Raw genomic sequence first — 17271 nt, forward strand, 5'->3', positions numbered from 1 at the left:
CTTTATAGTAGAGTTCTCATAATATAGGGGCAAGCATTAACTTGTGTCTGACCAGAAATTTATACTATCTTTTATGTTTTGTATGGAGGATCCTTCTAAGTCTGGACATGTAATTGGAATAACTCTTATGTCTTTGATACTGTTTTACAATTGACACAAATGAAAAGGAAATTTGCATTTTATCTTTTTAACAACATTTATATTTTGCAAGATAGATCTTATTTCCAAGGAAGGTAGGTGATTTCTCTAATCATTTACCTCAATGATACAAGACACAGAAAATGGACTAATATAAATTATTTCATTTCTTTGGTCATTTTTCCTTATATTTGCTGGTAAGCATATAACATATTGGGAGCCTCTCTCATACACATATACCCATACACCCATTCACACACATACACACAGATAGTTTTATGGAAGGATGCCAGGTAAGGCAATACCCAACTCTTTGAAGCTTCATATTGATTACTTTTCTTCAACAATTTTCCCTAAACAGAAGATTGAATATTGGATAAACATTATGCCAAATGATGGGTCTATTAACTTCTTGAAGAGGTCAGCTTTCTTTCTTTCTTTCTTTCTTTCTTTCTTTCTTTCTTTCTTTCTTTCTTTCTTTCTTTCTTTTTCTTTCTTCCTTCCTTCCTTCCTTCCTTCCTCCCCTCCCCTCCCCTCCCAGTTTGCTATGCCAGACCATGCTTCCGTCAACTTGACAGGACCAACCCAGTCAAAATGCAAATCCAAGAGAATCTGAGTGGCTTCTAACATCTGTCAGTTATCTAAAATATTCTCGACAATGGCCCTGAAGATGGTTTGTATCAAATCCTTCCCAGAAGGGGCAAGTCACCTTAAAGAGGGGTCTTAAGTGGCTGATAGCAGTCGTGAAAAAAACAAAAGAAATAGTTATATTTTGCTTACTCTTATTGCCATGATGTAATCCCTAGTGTGAGCTCCCATTCTAGGTGGGGACTGAAATCTTGGCCAAATTGCCTAGTAGAAGAACATCAGGAAAAACCTGAGAATTTGATACACTGAACAGCTTGTACAACCTATTCATAAATACGGTTTTATATATACTACCAGTGCTTTTTTTGTAAAAAAAAAAAAAAAAAAAAAAAAAAAAAAAAGTGCCGGAACTCATACAACCCGCCTTGCCTACCCTACAAGGTTCGATCCAAAAAAGGGGGGCCGGAACTCCGTTCTGGCCGTTCTATGACAAAAAAAGCCCTGTATAGTACTGTACATAAACATACACACAAAGAGAACCTATTCTTCAAGAACCATACAAGAACACTAAAGCAAAATCTTAAGACTGCAAGAGAAAACAACATTTATAACATATTACCTTCAAAACATATCACTCTGTCCAAAGGTCTGTTGGAAAAACCAGGTTTTAATAGCTTTCTAAAAACCCAGCAACTTTGGGATTATACTAATTGTACTTACCGGTTCAGGGGAAAAGGAAACAGTGAGTGAAAAAAACCCCTGTCTTTAAGATTTGTGCAGATGACATTCTATGAGAGGAGGACTTAGAAAGTCTACCTGATCTTATTAGACAGGGCCTCCATTCCCCCCTGCCCCCTGCTAGGATTAGTTCAGCATGGCCACTGCCAGAATTTTACCAGGTAGTCCTTGACTTATGACCCCAGTGGAACTCCTAAGTCTATGAGGAACTATGTAACTGGATTAAATGTTGCAACTGCTTTTATAATGTTGTAAAGCGAGTCACCGTGATTTGTTAAGCAAATCACATGGTTGTTAAGTGGACCATGAGGCCGTTAAATGAATCTAGCATATCCAATGGATTTTATTTTTTTTTTGCTGTTTTTCTGCTGGAAAAGGGCAAAAACCATTGCAAATTGCAGTCACATGACTGCAGGCTGCTACAACCAGTCTTAAAATATGAGCGTGTTGCCAAAACTCAAAATGTGATCACATGTATGCAGCAGTCATAACTTTGAGAATGGAATATAAGTAGCTTTTTTGAAATCTGTCTTAACTTCCAACAATCTGCTCAAGTGACTGTTGGAAGATTATAAGTCATGTTATAAGACAAGGATTAGCTGTGCACCAGCAATACTGGTATTTTCAGAACTTTTACAGCCATTGGAGTTACAATGGTGGCTACTGTTATTATTCTCATTCAGTACTGGGGATGGGTTGGCCCTCTTTTTTTGTGAGCTCTTGTTATTCTAACATTTAATAATAAAATAATAATAACAACAACAACAACAATCTGCTAAAATGAAAAAGAACAATGCATGTAGAGAAAATATGTGCAAAGGATTTTAGCCCTTTCCTTCTTCTTGTCAATGCATGATTTATGATTATAGAATAAAACTTAATTATTGGAGATGGAGATCGTCAATGCTAGATCACCTGATGTTTTACATAACAAAGCATTGCTGCTGGAAAAAAAATAAAATTATTTTGCTTATGGGTCTGCTGTTGGAATCATTTGTGTGGAGAACAAATCAATATGCTTTAATGAAGATACAAATGATTACTCTTCACTGTTTTCTTTTCCCTTTCTCAAGCTCAAACCATGCGTTAGTAGAATTTACTCTGGGATTTACAATGAAAACGTATGAATATTTACTCAAATGTAAGCTTGGAGCGGCCAATCAATGAAATATTTATTTTGGGGAGAGCATTAGAATTCCGATCATCAATATTAATCTGACACTAATATGAATTTGACTTTAAAATTAATGGTTTGAAAGTTTCAGGGATTGGCTTAGGATCATTATTCTTACCTGCTATGGCTTCAATGCTTGGGATTGTAATTGTGCTATAAGCATGAACAGATTTGCAAGACCATGTATTTACTAAGATTTCCTCTTCTTTTCCTTTTCCTGAAATAGTATCCGCAAAGAAAGAACCCCACTGTTTAGAAACAGAACGGAGAGCTTTGGGTTGACGTCCCTGGAATATAAACAAACACTAAGATAAACATAAAATCCATATGTGCTCTTATAGTTTCATATGGCCTCTTTGTAAATGGGATCTCTCTAATATTCAAGGCACTAGGCACACAAAAAGAAACTTGGTGAATGCTCAGGAAAGTCCCAATAACAGAGTCAGTGAAGAAACTCTGGAGCCACTCCCAGGCACAAGAAAATATCACATTTCCAAATCCAATCACTTCCCGTGCATTAAAGAAATTCTGCTGGTGACGATTTTTTCTTATATGACCTGTATATATTAGGGATTTCACTGTGACAATAGAAGTGCAAAATGTATTAATTTGTCTACTGTTATTTTGTCTGTAGAGCCAGCAGCTTTTTCTTTAGGCAAACTGTTCCCTGCTGGGGAGGGAGGAAGGGACTATAAAAACATCTAGAGCAGGGATCCTCAACCTTGGCAACTTTAAGACTTGTGGACTTCAACTCCCAGAATTCCTCAGCCAGCGTGCCTGGTTGAGGAATTCTGGCAGTTGAAGTCCACAAGTCTTAAAGTTGCCAAGGTTGAGGACCCTTGATCTAGAGGGCTGTTGCAAAAAAAAATATGCTAGGCGTCTGTCAAATCAAATCAGATCTGATCAGAGTTGGATTCGACACAGATCTGGGTTGTAAAACTGAGGCATGGTCTTGTTTAGTTGCCTGGGAAGAATCTGATCTGGTAACTCCTAAAGTATTAACTCCTTGTTAATCTGGCCACCTGAGGGCTCCTGGAAAGTTACATGGCTGGATCCACACAGTGGTTACTTCTCTGAGAGATGGAATGGTTCTACCTATCTGAAATCACTTTCTTTTAGTCTATCTTTCCCATTTTCTGGGGAAAGCTGTTGAGAAGGTGTCTAAGTTGCAAATTCCGAGGGATTTGTAGAAAATAAGTTATCTGAATCCTTTTCAGCTAGATTTCAGACAGTACTGACTGTGCTTGTTCAAGACCTCTAGTAGAGCTAGGATGGGGATCGTGCAATCATTCTGAATCTTGTCTCTATTTTAAATTTTTATATTGAGTTTTAATGTTTTTAATATTTTTTTTGTACGCTACCTAGAGTCCCTCTGTCTAAATTTAATAAAGAAACAAGCAAACAAATCTCCCTGATCTCTCAGTGGTTTTTGATGCCATCAATCAGGCTATCCTTTTGGACTGATTACAACAGAGGTCCCCAACCTTTTGGGCACCAGGGACTGGTTCTGTGGTGAGAGGTTTTTCCGCGGACAGGAGGGTGCATGGTTTTGTGTGCTGCCTGCATCCCACGGATGGGGCTTTGCTTGTTTATGCGGACCGGTTGCTGGCATGCCGCAGCCCGGTACTGGTCCACGGACCGGGAGTTGGGGGACCCCTGGATTACTAGATGGGAATGGTGTTCTGGTAGTTTTTCTCTTTTCTCCAGTTCCAGCTGACAAGACTGTGTCAATGTTAATAAGAGGAGAGAAATGGAGCCCAAACCTCTTAACCTGCCAAAGGGCTGGTACTCTTGCTTCTTCTCTTTAACCTGTCTTTTCTGTTGCAGCACCTGCCCTCTGAGCTTATTCACCGAAGAGAAATGAAACATTTTTGGACAGAGGACACTCAACAGAATGATGAGTGCTCTCCACTTGTGTGCACTGGAGCTTCCATATAATAGTTAACATAATGTTTTATTGCACATTATTTTTCAATTTAGCTAACTCAGAATCAAAACACTGGAACAGAATCTATTTTAAGTAGATGTTAAAATGAATTTAATGATGCAGTTATAAACTATAGAGCCACACACAACAGATTAAGGTCCATAATTCAATGTGATTTAGCTTATTGGTGATCATAGTTTCAGAGTCATCCTTCATTTTATCCCCGCAACAACACTTTTGTGGGATAAATTGGGGTCAGAGAGTGACTGGGTGAAAACCATCTATCTTTGACTGAGGGGAGACCTACAATTAATCTGCATCATGTACTACTACCAGTATTACAGAGTGAAATGTAAACAATGTGACAAGAACTGGTTCTGTGGAAGAAAATGCTTTTTACAGTAAGAATAGAAAAGTGTCCTTCTCTTGTTCCTGTACAGTTAAACCAGGGGAGATTTAAGATTGAGATAATCTTACAGTAAACTTTGCATAGAAGTCAATAGAAAATGCCTTTGAACTATCCAAGGCATTCTTCATGAAAGGCATAAAGCATATTTATTATCCTGTGCTGCAAGTGTTTATTTTGAATAAGAATAAGAGTATGTTTCTTTTCTTTCCTAGTTTTGCAAAACACAGGAAGGAAGCCATAGCTGAACACAGTTCATTCATCTTCCTACTTTGATGTACTTCTTCGGAAATAAAACAAAAGGAAAAAAATACATTGATAATGACATGAAATACAAATAATACAACAGAATTGTTAAGCAAAATTCTGATTTTTTTTAGGGCATATAATGTATACCAGCTTTTTATTTTTTGTTTATTCTATGACTTTGTGAAGAGACAATTAGCCCTTTATTTGCTGAGGAGACAGCAAGGTTTCGGCATTCATTCTCAACCATTCAGTAAATTAATTGGTATGTAGCGTTGATACAGCTAGTCCTTGATTTACAACCATTTCTTTAGTGACCGTCCAAAGTTACAATGGCACTGAAAAAAAGTGACTTACTACCAATCCTCACACTTAATGAAACTCGCTGTATCCCCAGTCACGTCAACAAAATTCGGGTGCTTGGCAACTGGCATGCATTTACAATCACTGCAGCATCCTGGAGTCATGTAAACCTTCCCAGCTGGCTTCTAACAAACAAGTCAATAGAGGAAGCTGGATTCATTTAACGACCACATGTTTCACTTAACAATTGCAGCAATTTGCTTAACAACAGTGGCCCAAAAAAGACAATAAAATCAGGCATGACTCACTTAACTGACTGCCTTTGCCACCAAGATCTTGGCTGCAAATGTGGTTGTAACTCAAGGATTACCTATAACCTACAACTAGAATCTTAAAGTCCAAGAGGACCATGCTCATTTTATATCATTTCCAGTACAATAGTCCTCAGTAAATCAATAACTCATTCAGTGACCATTCGAACTTACAACAGCCCTGAAAAAGAAGATTTTATGACCGGTTCTCAATCTTACAGCCTCCCTGCAGTTAGGTGACCAGAATTCTGCTGCCATCATAACTGGCATGCGGTTCTGATGGTCACAGAGTCCCACAGACCCTTGATTGCCATTTGGGACCTTCACAGCTGGCTTCCAATAAGCAAAGTCAATGGGAAAGCCGGCAGTAAATTGTAAGTGGGAAGCTGCAGTCACATGACATCACACTTAATGATCCTGGGTGATTCATTTAACAACCACAGCAGAACTAACATTGTAAGTCAGGCATGGACATGTGATGTTTCTATATCATTTAACAACAAAGTTACAGACCCCAACTGCAATTGTTAAGTGAGACTACCCACATCTGAAATCTTGTACCATGCCAGTAATTTTACATTAAAAAAAACCCCAGCATTTCCTTCCAATTTTATTATTTTAAAGATGTTTATGTACTGGATACACCTGTATGCCTCTCTTTTTATAACTATGTCTCATAGCAAATGGCTTCATTTAGGTTTTGGCAGCAATGGCAAATCACCTCTATATTGTTGTCAAGAAAACAATGGTTAAGATTTGAGAGAGGGTTCATAAAAAATATTTTGGTATATTTGAGAGAGGGTTCATAAAACCCTGGTATATATTTTGGTAAGATTTGAGAGAGGGTTCATAAAAAATATTATGGTATATATGTTTTATGAGAACTCATTTGGTGTATAGGTAGCCCTTGACTTACGACCACAATCAAGCCCAAAATTTCTGTTGTTAATCAAGGCAGTTCAATGAGTTTTGCCCATTTTACATCTTTCCTTGCCACAGTTGTTAAATGAATCCTTACAGTTAGTGATTAACTAACTGTAACGTGGCTGTTAGTAACATGGTTGTTAAGTGAATCTGGCTTCTTCATTGCCTTTGCTTGTTAGGTCATAAAAGGTGATCACATGACCTGCAACCGGTTACAGGAAGGAGGAAGGAAGGAAGGAAGGAAGGAAGGAAGGGAGGGAGGGAGGGAGGGAGGGAGGGAGGGAGGGAGGGAGGGAGGGAGGGAGGGAGGAAGGGGAGGGAGGGAGGAAGGAAGGAAGGTTTCTAACCCTCTCTGACAGTGTCCCACAAGGAAACTCAATGGGGAAACTGGCAGGAAGTCAGAAGTCACTCCTGCTCTCACTGTTTTTTTGCCCACCCACAATCATTTTGTTTCTCTTTTTAGGTAAGGATGTATCTCTGAAACATAATCCAATGGAAACATTTTAATCACTGAAACTGTGCTTTTAATGCACAAAAATAATAGTTACATCTGTGTAGGAAACCATTCAGGGAAGGATACCATAAATCTGTGGCCTTTTAAACGTTTGCTAAACTAGAACTGCCAGCATCCTGATACTGTTGATAGCTGCCGAGAACTAAGACAAGAAGTTTCCCAGCCTTCTAATAAGTGATAAGCACTACCTTTTCTACAATATAAATGTTAGGCACTTGTTACCATCATAAATATGAGTCAGTTGTCAAGAGTCTGAATTTTGATCACGGGATCATGGGGGGATGTTGCACCAGTCATAAGTGTGAAAAACAGTCATAAGTCACTTTTTTCAGCAACACTGTAACTTTGAACAGGATTGGTTGTACTTTGACGACTAACTGTAGTGGTTTTCAAAATGCTATGTCAACCCATCTCATAATGGAGGAGAAGCTGGGTTGTACCAGATTATCCTTACCGCATACTTTCCTTTCTTCTCTAAGGGTTCAGACCGTGACTCTGTATGTACCACCGCATCATCCCCTCCAAGCTCTTCCAAAATAAGGACAGTCTCCCAGTTACAATAGTGATGAGCTGAGAAAATATCTGAGTGCATGCTATCACCAAAGTAAACGACCTGGAAGTAAGGAAATGCAACAATTGCACCTAATAAATAAATAGCTGTATTTGAACATTCAGTGCCTACGAGTCTTTTGCCCATCATCTGCAAATCACTTAGGCGCTACCAGTGAATTCCAAACTAATTTCTGTTACCTCTGACTTAAAATATGTTAATAATGACTAATTAAGCTTGCAATGTAATGGACACCGACTTGAGAATAAAGTATTTTAACACAATTGGTATTTCTTGGAAAGGTAATCGTGCATTAAATTAGGCTACACACATCTTATATTAAATATTAAAAATGAATATGATGCTTGCTTGTATTTCCTGTTAGCTGATGATATTTAATGTAATTGTCATTACTGTGGCTTACTACTGGATCTCTAAAAACTGGTCCTTAATAAGATGAATTTGTGTTGATGTGGAGAAAGCCTTCTTATGAGGAGGCTCTGCTATGATGTCTTTCCTTCTGCTTTTTAAAATACCTTTGGTTCTACTTTGCCAGTCATCTTCTTCAGCAACTCATACAAATGGGTCGAGTTACCTTGTGAGTACCAGCCAGGTTTGTCCAGGATTGGGAGAGCTTCTTGTTCCTCATCATTCTCTGAAGTAATAAAGGAAATTTATCTATTTTAGTGAAAATGCAAGAAATAAAAAAGCACTGCTCTGAAAGACCCATTAAACAAATGTCATTCTTAAGAATATATCAAATGATACTTACAACATTTCCCACAAATTATAGTTCGCTTCACTGTTTCTCATTCTTCTGATGGAGTCACTAATAATATTTACAACTGCCTTGAGAAAGCTTTAAAGGAAGAGGCTTTAAAACTATGCAAGAAGTTAATTCTGGGGTCCTGGAAATTGATATATAAAGAACTGGGGCTGGGATAGTTTAGGAAAAGGATAAAATGGGGATTCATATCTGTATCAATGTAAATTAAAGCAAACTTAGAAATGAATGTTACAGAGCCATTATGTAGAGAAATAAATTAGATATGGGGCAGATACGAGAAAGGTGCAGGCAACTAAGAAGGATAAGAGGACAGATATCTAGTTAAAGAGAAAGATAAGGATTTGTAAACAGGTCAAGAGGACTAGACCTAAAGCACTTATTTATCACTGCAGTTTTAAAACAGTTCTTTGTAGGTCTTGTCCAAAAATAGTTTGAAATGCACGATTCTTTTGATACAAATGCTGCGCCCTTACATTAATTATATGAATTTCACATAGCCTGAATGCATCTTACAGGCATGAAATGGACATGCAGTCTAGAATCCCAAGAATGAAGCTGCTAATATGCAGAGTATGTTGGTTGGTTTTACTGGAATAAAACTGATCTCAAATCAAGCAAAACTTTTAAATTTTTATAACATGAAAAAGAAGTGTTTCCACATAAAACAGCTGTTTTTTAGGGGTTCAAAGGGGAAGCCCTAACAATAACAAATCTCAAGTTCTTAATTTAAGCAGAAAACTGCTTTCATTTTGTTCTTTTTTTCATAAGCAGCTATTGGTGATATAGACAAAGATGTATTATTCTTGTTATTTCCTGATTTATTTCTCTGCTTGATTCAGGAACATCAATCAGATCTTTTTTCTATTAGTACAGTTAATATTATTGTTTTGCAAACAGAGCCATTGTTACAGAAATATTTAAAGAGAAAAAAAGGGGAATCACAAGTACTCCAAGGGACAGAACACAGCTACATGGCACTCCAAGGTTCAAGAGAGAGTATTCACTTTCAGAAAGGAACAACTATTGAAAGTTGCCCAGCAATTACTCTGTGGTTGTTGCTCTGAGGTTATGAGAGTTGAGAAGATCATTGATTTGGGAAGACAGTATCAGTATATCATGGAAGGATTTGAATCTGTGTGAACCAAAGTTCTTGCAGTGCCTCAATATAAAGAAATTTTAAGAGTCCTGCGCTGGTCTCATGATCCTGGTTATTGCTGAAGAAAACTGTTGTTTAAAAATGACAGGAAGATATAATTTGTTTATATTTTCTGAACTGCAGCAAGACACAATTATGACCTTGGAGTACGAATGCATTTATGTGTAGGTATTAATATGCAAGGGCAGAGAAATCTGCATGAAAAAGCATACAACATCTTGTGCAGCCTTTTCTTTAATGAAAACCGATGCACAATTGTTGTTAAGAAGAAGTGAAAAGAAAAGTGGAACATTAGGGAGTCAATCCTCAAAAGCATACCCCACTGCGTTCAGTGGCATTCACTAAATCATCTCCAATTATAGGCTGCCTAGGTCCCCTTTAATAACCACTACTGAAGGGAAATCAACCACTCTGGTGGGCATTCTTCCACTGCTTCACAGCTCCTACCACTAGAACATGCCTCCTAATATTCTGCTTCAACCTTTAATCTCAACCACTGATCAGTTTAAGCAGTTATCACATCTGCCCTCATTAATGCATGATAGAACTTTAAGTGTTTTAAGACTATTACATGCATCTCCCCTTAGCCTTCTCTTCTGCAGAATAACAGAGTTAAAAGGGACCTTGAAGGTCATCTAGTCCAACCCCCTGCTCAAGGAGGAAACCCTATATCATTTCAGACAAATGGTTGTCCAATCTCTTCTTTAAAACTTCCAGTGTTGGAGCATTCAGCGCTTCTGGAGGCAGGTTGTTCCACTGATTAATTGTTCTAACTGTCAGGAAATTTCTCCTTAGTTCTAGGTTGGTTCTCTCCTTGCTTAATTGCAATCTAACCATATCTGTGACTCACAGAGCTTGGATTCAGACTCCTTATCTTCCTTGTATCTGTCTTCTGAACCCACTTTTGCTCTTCACATCCTTTTTAAAGAGTAGGATCTAGAACTGATGCCCAGACTCCACATGTGGTTTAATCAGTGCAGAGTTCCATGGAACTGTTACTTCACCTCACCCGAATGCATTGCTTCTGTTAATACAATACCATTTATTATGTTAGAACAAACTGCAACTTTATTCTCAGGACAAATAATTTTCAGAGGTGGTGGGGCAATCTAATTTTCTCAGGTTGTGAATCAAAACATCAGATATTCTACTCATAATATCATTATGATCTGCATTCCCGTCTTGCCCACAATTATTTTATCAAGTACGGTAGATAAATTATATATGATCTCGTAATGTACAAGTTTGAATGTAGGGGACAATGTCAACTTGGCTTTCTAAAATTATACAAAACTATATTTATAGTTGAAAAAAACATGGCTACTCTAGAAAATGGAAATAAATAGTTGACTTCTAAATAATGCATGTTTCTCTTCTAAGACACAAAACTAGTGTCCTATAATTCACGGGTCCACAACCTTGGAGCCACGGCCCACGACTGGCTCGTGGCCTATTTGGGATCAGTCTGTGTTAGCAGGACAGTGCACATGTGCGCAGCTCAACTTGTACGAGCCATGGGCCGGCACACGTGCACAGGTGAGTAGCTCAACTTGCACAAGTTGAGCTGCATGCACATGTGTCAACCTGCCACTCGTGCGAGTTGCGCATGTGTGCCCTGACCCACCACTCGCATGGCCCAGTTCCCTTCTCTCCCCCCACCAGGCCGCCAAGCTGAAAAGGTTGGGGACCACTGTTGTAATCTAATAGAAGACAATATATGTGGCTTTGGATTAAACTAAGTTCTTGGTGCTTTCTGAGATGTTTTATTGCAGATGTTTTATTGTCTGACTAGGTAATATCATCTGTGTTAGTGATGAGGATCAGGGTTTGCTACTGTATATACAAACCTGTCGATGTTGGGATGTTTGTGTGATTTTGTCTTTGGTAATTTCTGGATTAGTTATTGTTTTCTGCTTGTTTGTCTAGTGTTAATCCCCGCTTATCTGGGTGCTAGAGAGGATTTGTTATGGGTTTTTTTGTTTCCCCCTTAGTATTTTTATTGTCTCTTTTGAATGGTATGTTTATTTCTGTGTCTATTGAGGGCTAATTTGTTCGATTGCCAAGCTTCCAGGATTCTCTAGCAATTTTTTTGGATTTAGTTTGGTATAGAATGCTCACAGTTTCTGAGCAGAAACTATGGTCAAGTCTGTCTCTGTGTTACGAGATTAAGGAATTTTCACTGCTAATTGGTGATCATCAATACCCTCTGTCAGTCTTCTGTCTGTCTATTGTACATGACTCCTACTTTTTCTTCTTGAGCTACTGTCCTGTCTCTGGCAAGATAAGCTACTGTATATAACAGGAAACAAACCCTATACTCACTAGCACTGATGATGCTATCTAGTTGGATGATGAACCATCTACAAGCAAACAACTAAACTTAGAGAGCACCAAGAACTTCACTAATGTGGATTATAACTTGATTATAAGGAATTTTTGATATTGTTAACTTTTTGAAGTGAGATCTTTGTGTCCTTAATGGAACATTTATTTTACGAACACTTGGTTGAATTAGCTAGAAATGTACTCAGTCCTCAAGAAAGAATATTGCGCCTTTGGAAGAAGTACAATTTAATGGATTTTGCATAACTTTCTTATTGCTCTAATGCCAAATATAACATTTAATATGAAACACAGCTGTTTATATCGTATGTGTGCATGTGCGCTTGCGTGCATGCGTGGGTGGGTGGGTTGGTAATTAGATTTAATGGAGGAATCACTGGCAGAATATGATAGAAAAATGTACAGTATTAAATATGGTATGTTGGAATCTATGGCTCAATTAATAGAATACTGTCCTTGGATGGGCCTGTTAAGAGAGAGAGGAGGTGTTTATTGATTCCTGCCCTTACACTATCTTAGAAACTATTCCAAAACTTAATAAGGCATCTGACAACTGTGTAAACTGCATGCAAAGCTGCAGAGGGAATAACTTCTACTTATTCACCCTTTCTCCAGTGAGATTCTCTGTTGGATTTCAGTCCTTCTTACAAATAAGAGGCAGCTCTTATTTTTTTTGTTATTTATATGGAGCTGTTTTTCCAGGACCTCAAGGCAACTCTTTCCTTCAATTTTCTCTCTCTAACAACTGACTGGGTATACCAAGTTGAGATAAAGTGACTAGGCCAAAGTCATCCAGTGAGTTCCCATGATTGAGGATGGGACTTGCACCTGAACCTCTCTCGTTCTAGCCCAACACTTTAACCACTATATCACACTGGCTTTTTATGAATGAAAAGAAAAACCATGTATTAATCCTTGTTTACTTGAATTTCAGTTCTAGAAAGATCAGTGATGCAGCTAGAATTACTTCCTTCTATCCTGTTGAGCTTGCCAGTATAAGTGCATGTATATGAAATACTCTCCTTTATGCTGCGCATTTCTCTTTTTTTTGAAATATATTACACTTTAATCAAACTAAATTACAAAATATTATCATTGCTTTGCACAGAATGATAGGTGTTGATATTTTTTTTTTTGCTTTCTCTTTTTTATTTTATTTTTAATCGACAAAACAAAACAAAACAAAGCAAAACATAACACACACACACGTATATACTCCTCACCCCTTTTTTAACAGCGATAATGTAACGGTAATCTTCTATTATTTACATTTCCCCCCTTATTCTTCTTTAGAATATTTGTCCTTATTGCCCCGTTGTTTCTTATTTACATTTTTCTTCCTTCATATTCTACTTCTTACTAAAAATAATTCATATTATTATTATATATATTATACACATATTTTCACTTTTGACCTTTCCATATTTATTCTCCTCTATTATTTCTAGTCTCCAACCAGTCTTGCCACTTGTTCCATGTTATATAGTACTCTGTGTCTTCCTTTTCTTTTATCTCTTTTGTTAATTTTCCATCTCAGCACAGTCCTGGATTTTTCTTATCACTTCTTCCTCTGATGGTATATCCTCATTTTTCCAGCCCTGTGCATATGCTATTCTTGCCGCCGTTATTATATGTAAAATTAAGTACCATATTTCTTTACTATATTTTCTGTTTAAAATACCCAGCAAAAAGATCTCTGGTTTCCAGTCTATGGGTTGGTTTATTATTTCTTCGATCCATCTTCTTATTGTAGTCCAGGATTTTTTCGCAACTGGGCATGTCCACCATAAATGATAATATGTTCCATATACTTTTTTAAATTTCCATTTATGCTGCGCATTTCATTCAGGGATTTGCTAATATAAATGTAATCATCATCATCATTTTAGCCATTGTCTGCCCACTGCAGGATGAAGACCTCTTCCACATGTTTCCAAACAATACGGCCCTGAGCTTTCTTTTGCCAGTTGGGCCCACAATACTTGCTGATGTCAATGATCCATCTTGTTTTAGGTCTCTTTCAGGGAATATCAATTGGGATCCATTCTATGACTGCCTTGGTCCACCTGCCATGTTTTTCTTGCTATGTGACCAGCCTATTTCCATTTCAAATCTTTTACCCTCTTGATATAACATATACTTTCTTTTGTTCTCTAATCCATATCTATATCTATATCTGTGTGTGTATGTATGTGTGTGTATATATATGTATATATATTATAATCGTAAAATTGGAAGTGTCTTGGCGATGTTTCGACGAAGTCCCATTCGTCATCTTCAGGCTGGTGTTTTCAGCTTCGTGCTTCGAGGAGCAATGTGTGGTCTTAGTCTACAAGAAATCCAATGGCTCCCTAGGACACACCATCTACCAGAAGAAAACACACACAAACCGCTATCTGCACGCTCTCCCACACCACCATCCAGCACAGATCAACTCCGTAGCCAAGACACTCATCTCCAGAACAAAACGCTTAGCTGACGAACAACACCTAAAAACCGAACTACACACTCTCACCAATGTACTAACATCCAATGGATTCCATAGAAATAAGATTACAAACCTAATCCAAAAAGAAACCCCCACTAAAATCCAAGACAAAGAACAAGAAAACGGCAAAGCCCTCCTCCCATACATAAAAGGCACCACAGACAGAATCAGTAAGATCCTCCATAAACACAACATCAAAACAGCATTCTGCACAAACAGAAAAATATCCACCATCCTTAGAAACCCCAAAGATAAAATTGAATTAGAAAATCAAGGAGTATACGAAATCCCATGCACCACTTGTCCCACCACATACATCGGACAAACCAACAGAAGAATAAGTGCACGCATTGAAGAACATAAGAACTCAGTCAAAAAAGAGGAACCAACATCTTCCCTAGTCCAACACCTTAAAGGCACAGGATATGAAATTGACTTTAAAAATACCAGAACCATTGCCAAAAGTGAACATTTTAATAACAGAATAATCAGAGAAGCCATCAAGATAGAAAAACGCCCACACAGCATGAACAAGCGAGGTGATACCTCCCGCCTACCAGCCATTTGGAAACCCCCCTTATTGACAAATGATTCCCTAACACAAAAAATGATACCAGACCCACACTCACAAAAACCACACAAGATGTCACCACCACACATCCACGCAAAAAGCAAACCCAAAGCCACACCGACCACAAACCAGAAGCCAGACCACAGCTGCATCATTAGCCACTTTAAACCCCTCCAATCCATACATGAAACAAACTGACACCCTCCATGAAGATGAGACACAACCACGAACGCGAAGCTAAAAAATAGCAAGGCAGCCCAAAATCTTAAACCCCCCTGCAACTCAGACTAACCCGAGCACAACCAAACAGAACACTCCCCCAGCCAATCAGAGCACAGCCAACCCCCCAGCCAATCAGAGCACAGCCAACCCCCCAGCCAATCAGAGCACAGCCAAGCCCCTAACCAATCAGAACACACCTCCACCCAATCAGAACACAGCCAAGCTCCCACCCAATCAGTTCATACCCCCACTGGCAGTTAAAAGGAAGAAACAGCTAAGACCACACATTGCTCCTCCAAGCACGAAGCTGAAAACACCAGCCTGAAGATGACGAATGGGACTTCGTCGAAACGTCGCCAAGACACTTCCAATTTTACGTGGGAGAAAACCCGAATAACCAAAGACCTACATATACATACATACATACATACATACATACATATATATATATATGCTGGAAAATTTGCATAAAAATACGACTCCTGGGCATGTCTATGGTACAAATAAAATACGAACACCAGGAGAGTATAAATATAAAAATATACTTTACTAAAAGCTGCCAAGCTTTCGTTTGGAAACTCCAAACATCATCAGGGCTAAGGAGCCAGTAAACAATGATGACTTAAATGGGTTTTGCCGGCATCTGCAGCCGGCTCATGGACCGCGTCAGAGATGCCCCCAGGGTGGAAAATGAAAACAAAAAGGGGAGGAGGGTCAGTACTATGGAAGGAAATAAGGATAAAGGGGTGGTGGAGGAGATGAATGCCAGTAATGAGATAGTGGAAGGAACGATCCGGAAGAACCATAGAAGGAAGCGTAAGAAGAGTAATAAAGAAACATCTGGAACACTAATTAGCCGGCCGGGACCGGTGACGCGGTCCATGAGCCGGCTGCAGATGCTGGCAAAACCCATTTAAGTCATCATTGTTTACTGGCTCCTTAGCCCTGATGATGTTTGGAGTTTCCAAACGAAAGCTTGGCAGCTTTTAGTAAAGTATATTTTTATATTTATACTCTCCTGGTGTTCGTATTTTATTTGTACCATATACATATATGGTAATACCAGACCCACACTCACAAAAACCACACAGGATGTCACCACCACACATCCACGCAAAAAGCAAACCCAAAGCCACACCAATGATGAGGCACGACCACAAACCAGAAGCCAGACCACAGCTGCATATTATATTATCATATGAACAAGTAAACTTGAAAAAAAGAGTAATTTATTTTTGATAATGTTCTAATGTGTAATCAAGCACATCCTAGCAAATAGCGTTTTCCACCTGACTATCTTAATGTAAAGATCTTAAAATACATTACTCAGCCTTAAAAATGTACAATATTGTTCGGTCAACAAGTGGCATTCTATTCCTGCTAGAGGTATTACATTTGGGACTTCCCAGGTTCCCTTTATTTGTGGTCAATATAAAACCTGTCCTTCACTTCCTTAAAAACAAGAGCTTTCAACCTACTATGTTGCTATTTAAACTACTGGGCTATGACCTATTCGCAACCAGGCTGTCTGAGTGGTGGGGTGGCAGGCACACATGCACACAGTTCAACTTGCAAAGGCAGTGGGCTGGTGCACACCTGCATGAACATGCACCTTGACTCGCGCAAGTTGAGCTGTGTGCATGTATGCACGTGTGCCAGCCCACTGCTCATGCAAGTTGAACTGTGCGTGCGTGTGGGCCCGCTGCTTGCATGGCCCGATGCAAATGGGCCACAGCCCACTATCGGACTGTGGCCTGGGGACCCATGTTCTATGTTATGTTTTATTTGAATTTCCAGTAGGAGAGATTGAAACTCCTATTCAGAGCCTATTTTAAGGCAAGTTGGATACAAATAAGAGAAACAACATTTTAAAGGTATCAAAAAA

The 17271-nt window shown here is 38.6% G+C and overlaps 1 protein-coding gene across 6 annotated transcripts in view; it reads right to left on the reverse strand.

Annotated features, from left to right (window-relative positions):
- The window catches only part of NT5DC1 (5'-nucleotidase domain containing 1), an 86971-nt gene that overhangs the window by 9346 nt on the left and 60354 nt on the right, over positions 1 to 17271 (reverse strand). For all 6 annotated transcript variants that reach the window (XR_005558166.1, XR_005558165.1, XM_039355518.1 and 3 more), the window contains exons 9-11: positions 8356 to 8474; positions 7724 to 7882; positions 2757 to 2925 (exon numbers count right to left, since the gene is read on the reverse strand). Coding sequence is in view for 4 of the 6 variants with exons in the window: in XM_039355518.1 (XP_039211452.1) it covers positions 2757 to 2925; positions 7724 to 7882; positions 8356 to 8474 (447 nt within the window). In the remaining 2 variants the exon portion in view is untranslated. The remainder of the gene's footprint in view (positions 1 to 2756; positions 2926 to 7723; positions 7883 to 8355; positions 8475 to 17271) is intronic.

The sequence above is a fragment of the Crotalus tigris genome, unplaced genomic scaffold (genome assembly GCF_016545835.1).
Source record: "Crotalus tigris isolate CLP2741 ecotype Arizona unplaced genomic scaffold, ASM1654583v1 scf7180000018691.1937549, whole genome shotgun sequence".
Taxonomy (NCBI): Eukaryota; Metazoa; Chordata; class Lepidosauria; order Squamata; family Viperidae; genus Crotalus; species Crotalus tigris.